At 25.3% G+C, this 5,513-nt stretch overlaps 2 protein-coding genes across 2 annotated transcripts; both read right to left on the bottom strand.

Annotated features, from left to right (window-relative positions):
- Positions 1 to 1,491: 1,491 nt before the first annotated feature.
- LOAG_12203 (hypothetical protein) lies at positions 1,492 to 3,591 on the bottom strand (the record flags this gene model as incomplete). The annotated part of the gene is made up of 5 exons (XM_003147717.1): positions 1,492 to 1,702; positions 1,811 to 1,899; positions 2,250 to 2,320; positions 2,947 to 2,976; positions 3,579 to 3,591. The coding sequence occupies 5 exons, from the start codon at positions 3,589 to 3,591 to the stop codon at positions 1,492 to 1,494; spliced, it is 414 nt and encodes a 137-aa protein (XP_003147765.1).
- Positions 3,592 to 4,183: 592 nt separating this feature from the next.
- On the bottom strand, positions 4,184 to 5,471 carry LOAG_12202 (hypothetical protein; the record flags this gene model as incomplete). Its single annotated transcript, XM_003147716.1, has 3 exons — positions 4,184 to 4,321; positions 4,500 to 4,604; positions 5,259 to 5,471. 3 exons carry the CDS (start codon positions 5,469 to 5,471, stop codon positions 4,184 to 4,186), a joined length of 456 nt encoding a protein of 151 aa, XP_003147764.1.
- Between the last annotated feature and the right edge of the window lie 42 nt (positions 5,472 to 5,513).

Below are 5,513 nucleotides of genomic sequence, written 5' to 3'. Positions count from 1 at the left end.
CGACAGTTCTTAGCATAACTGGATGGCGGTCTTTGCATTATGAATGAAGCAACAGCAAATAGTGTATAATGGACATTACCGCTTTGCCGGCTTCTGAAAAGATACTATCCAAAGTAATCAAGTGAAAAGAGAGAGAGAGAGAGAGCGATAAACTTTTATTGTAATTAACAACGACATATTTCCATACCTGAAGATTGGCGCCTGATCTTAGGAAGTGACAGAAGTGGACAAGAGAACTTCAGACATTTAGAATTCTTTGCAATTCAAGCTAGTATAATTTAATAATTAATGGTAACAGAATAATAAAATCTTCATAACTTTCAGATTGTTTCTTTTTTTTTCCAATCATTCATCATGTCCGCTTGTAAAAGTCATAGACAAAAATATTGTCGTCGTATTGTGCTTGCATTAAAACTTGCTATAAATTTGATATGGAATCTAAAAAAAAAAAACCTGGATTCTTTGTTCATTATAACAATTGTAAACATGATTCCGGAATAGACTAAAAGTAGACTGTGCTTCCGGAAATAGACTGTACTTCTGGAATAGACCGTACTTCCAGTACGCGCTCTATTCGTTGATATCTTCAATCATCTACCACCCACTCAAGCAAACGATTTCTGATATTCAATAATTTTACATATTGATAGCAACAAATTATTATTATTATTTTCTTTTATCTTTCAAATAATTATCGTTGATTGCTTACAGTAAGACAGGAAGAAGAATTGAGTGAAAGTTTATTAATTTTTTAAATTAAGTGAACAATGCCTGAACATCATATATTTCATTACCAAATGATCAGCATTTATGTCATTTCATAGATGTATGTGTTAAATTCAAATATGCATTTATTCTGTTATGAAACATTATCTCTTTGATAGATACTATTCAATTCAAATTACCTATTCATTAATTTTTTAATAAAGATAAATTACTTTTTTCATATTTTAATTTATGAATAATATTAATCATTGTTGGTACTACTATTTCATTCAAATTTTTCCATTTCTCACTTCTAATCTTTACAATTTGATGAACTTTGATCTATTGTAAACCAGCAAAAATTGTTCAAAACTATTCAAACTATTCAAAGAATGTGACATTTTGAAGTATTCCGGAAATTTAGGAAATTTAATTCAAATCATTAATGATATAAGAAAAAAAAACAGTGATATACATTTGCTATGCTCCTTATTTATTACTTGTCATCTACTATTTACTATGTCATCTATTTTATTTGCCATTACTTATTTGTCTCTTTTTTAATCGTTTTCGAATACATGCTGCTATCTTATGTTCACTTCTTCTATTCAATCATTTACGCATTATTAAGGTATACATCAAGGTATGCAATTTTTAAACGTAAATAATTAATTAATTATGCAAAAATCTTTTAATCTCATTATCAAGCAATTCTGTATGTAGTATAAATTATCGTATTCAAATTTTCTTAAAATAATACATACCATTAATAAGAAGCATTTTGCATTATTGATTCATTACAAGTAGCTGATGATTCATGCAATCATTATTACTATTATCATTATCATTATCATTACTATCATCATTAATATTATTATTATTATTACGAACAAATGTTTGTTGTTTATTACTTCCCAAATATCTATTACTTTCTTTTCGTATCAATCCTTTTAATTTCATTTGCTGTTGTTGCACGAATCTTTCCAATGGTACTTCTCTGAAATTATTTAAATTAATTCTTCTGATGGTTTATATTTGCTGAAAAATGCATAGCTATTAATATGATTTAATTTGAAATTAAATTTAGAAAATTCCAGTAATAGACATGGTAAAACTGTTTCTTGGTCCAATTCGTCTTAATCGATGTGAACCTTCTTCTTCTTCCTCTTCATTCACTTTCATAAAATTATCAACCTGAAAGTGAGTAACCTAAAGAGAAATTTGTACTAAATGGACAACTGAAACCTTATATACCATTACCGATTCATATGCAACAATGAAAGGTCACGAACGTAACGTAACCGTAATATTTAAAACTAAATGATTGCATTTACAAGCTAATAAGAAATAATTCATATTATCACTAGAATTTATGAAAGTATTTTAATGCTATGCTTAGGTCAAAGGTCAAGCGTGATAATTGTTAAATCAAATCCTTCCACTTCTTATCACTATTTCTACCGGAAGTAAACGATAATTTTTTTTAGGAAATACTGAATGAATAGGATTCGTATGAATAAGGGAAAGAATATGAACTAACTTACAATAATGGTTATCGGTAAGGCAAGAACTAAAACACCACATGAGATCGCACCTGTTGCCACCAATTTTCCAACTGAACATTTTTCCATTTATGCTTTTTTTTTTTCAAACTTAAGTTTTAGAAAATTCAAAATTGTCTAATTTACAAAAAAAAAAAAAAAAAAGAAAGAAAAAAGAAACAAAGCATTTCGCGAGATAAACTTCCTGAGAAAAATGAAAATGATCGATGCTTTTATAAAATATGATAAATAATGAGGATAAATGAATCATAAAAGAAAAAAAGAAATAAAATTATCAATCTTAACTTATATCGATTTTATATTTTCAATAATTTTTCGACTTTATATTTTTAATAATTTTTCGATTTTATATTTTCAATAATTTTTCGATTTTATATTTTTAATAATTTTTCGATTTTATATTTTCAATAATTTTATTTTTTATTTCTTTTTAAATTCTCGAATTATTTAACTTATGTTATAGGTAAGGAAAAAGAAAAAAAAAACTTCAATTTCTATTTCTATCAATATAGCATTGAAAATTTTAAAATGAGAATATTCGTGAAATATTAATAAATATAATTGGATTGGTTATGAATAGTAGTATTAGAAGGTAGTAATGTTAATTGTAAATATGGAGAATGAAAAAAAAANAAAAAAAAAAAAAAATTAGATTTATTTGTAGCAGATGAAATCTTACGGACAGTTGTTGGTGTTAGATCACCGTATCCTGAAATAAAAAATTTACATATTAAAGGAATAAATGATAATCAAATAAAGAATAATTTTTTATAAAAAATTTTTCAAATTTTTATACATGCAAATAATCTAATTTTTTTTTTTTATTTTTTACATTTTTGATGAATTGTATGGAAATATGATTGTAGCAAATTCATCGTAGATATTTTTTTTTTTCGTTTTCTTTATTTTTGTACTAATTTTGAATAGCTTATTTCTAGCATTTTAATATAATCAACAATTCTTCTTATCAATTAACAATTAATTTTTATGCTAATTTTAAACAACTCAATAATTTTATAGTTATGCCATATTTTCTATGGAATTTGATCATGATTGATCCGGAAAATTTCGAAATGGTATTTTCGGAATTTTATTCTATTCCTGAAACTAAAACAAACAATCCTTAAATTAGCCTTACCTTATGCATCAATTAAATTAGCCTTATTTTAAATAAGTTTCATTCCTTTTCACTCTTTTATAAATTTTCTTTTCGTTTTTTTTTTTTTTTTTTTTTTAGTAAAATCATAAGCATAGCGTGCATCATCTGCATGCAAGTTCATGCAGCAAACAAATTAGGAAGAGAAAACTTACCGACCGTTGTCATAGTAACGATACACCGAAAAAAAAAAAAAATTCAGTAATGAAATAAATCATTGTAAGAAGGGGAAAATTTAAGCATCAATTGCTCATTCACCGTATTTTTTATAGGTAGCAATGTTGACAGTAAGTAAAAGTTTAATCAGTTAAAATTACTCGTTCATTGATGTTTGCTTATTTGATGATTGGTTTGATCAATCTTAGGATGATAATGATAAATAGTTCTTTTCAAATTTCAAAAGAAAAGATAAAAGAAATCTGAATGAGCAAATCAAAAGTGATGTAAATTAGAGTTGAACAATTAAAGATTAATTATTGATTAATTAATTACATTCTCAAATTAGGAATAGATTAATAACAATTGTGTTTATTTGATAAAAATTTGGAGATTATATTAGATGTGAAATTTTTCAAATAAATTACAAAAGAACAGAAAGGTAAAAAAAAAAATAAGAAAAAAATAATCATTTCTTATATTCATTTCTAATATAACGCAAGCTTTGTTGTTCAGTGTGAAATTCGAATGCGGAATTTGAATGCGGAATTCAAATGCGGAAAAATGATTGCAAATAAAAGGATACATTAATCCGGAAAAAAGCTTACCACCAACAAGCAGCTGGTATGGAATAAAATTGACTTCCTTCGACATCCTTTTCAATAAAATATACCAATGTACTAAAGAATATAACACCGGTTAGAACAACCATCGCCATCATACTAAGTTGCCGGAAACTGGCCTAAAAAAAAAAAAAAAAAAGAATATTTAACAGATATTTTAATTTTTAAAGATTTTTAACCAAAAAAAAGATCAAATAATCTCATGTATTAATTGTATTTTTATAATATTTATAAAATATAATTCTAGACTTTCTACAAAAATAAAAATTAAAATATTGAAAATGATAGATTCCTTACTTTTAGCGTACGTCCAAACATCTGTAAACCAGTACTGTATCGGCCAAGTTTTAGTATACGAATAACTCGTAAAACACGTAAAACACGAATTACTAAGAAGGCAAACTGTAAAGTAACTCGTTTAACAATTACTTAATCATTTGATCAGTTAGTTAAATCTTAACAAACAAATTTTATGAAAATATTTTCGGATAGGAATAGTTTAATGTATATATGTACATAAATTATTGTCGAAAAAAAAGAAAAGAGAGAAAATATATATTGCAGATGATTTCAAATATATGTGTTATCAGTAATAGTTGATGATAATAATTGTAACAATAGTGATGATAATGATAATGACGAAGGGAAAGATGTTAATCTTATTTAATTGTAACAATAGTAATGATAGTGATAATGATAAAAATAGACATGTCGACCTTATTTCAGTTTTGGAATTTCAAAATTGAAGTTGAATTAAAAAATATGCGATACAGTATGCGACATAAGACGAATGTTAGTATTACTTCATTGTCACCTTCCTTTTTTTTTTTTTTTTCTCTCCTACTATATTTTCATTATATTTTAACCTCATCCATTTTCTAACATTAAGAAATGATCCAAAAAAAAAAATGACACCATTATATAACCATTATAATTACATACAAGTAAAAATATTCCTTCATGAAATTTTACTTATAATAAAATTTAATTACCTGGAATTTTATTCATAATAAAATTTGATTACCTGGAATTTTATTCATAATAAAATTTAATTACCTTAAGATCGCGTATATTTTTGGTATTAAATCCAAATAAACTAAGTGCAATTTCAATGATAAATGGAAGTATTGCCAATAAATCGATAATATTCATTAATCGTAAAAATGTTGTCATCCGATCATAGCTAACTAACATCTTTAGGACATATTCTAAGATAAACCAAATAATACAAATTGATTCCAAACGTTCAAATATTGGTAATGGTTCCATTTCGACCATATGAAAATGTGGTGAATCTGTAAATAAATCATT

This window comes from Loa loa (assembly GCF_000183805.2).
Source record: "Loa loa unplaced genomic scaffold supercont3.290, whole genome shotgun sequence".
NCBI lineage: Eukaryota > Metazoa > Nematoda > Chromadorea > Rhabditida > Onchocercidae > Loa > Loa loa.
Note: the sequence above shows the minus strand (reverse complement) of the source record. Positions and strands in the feature narration are given on the sequence as shown.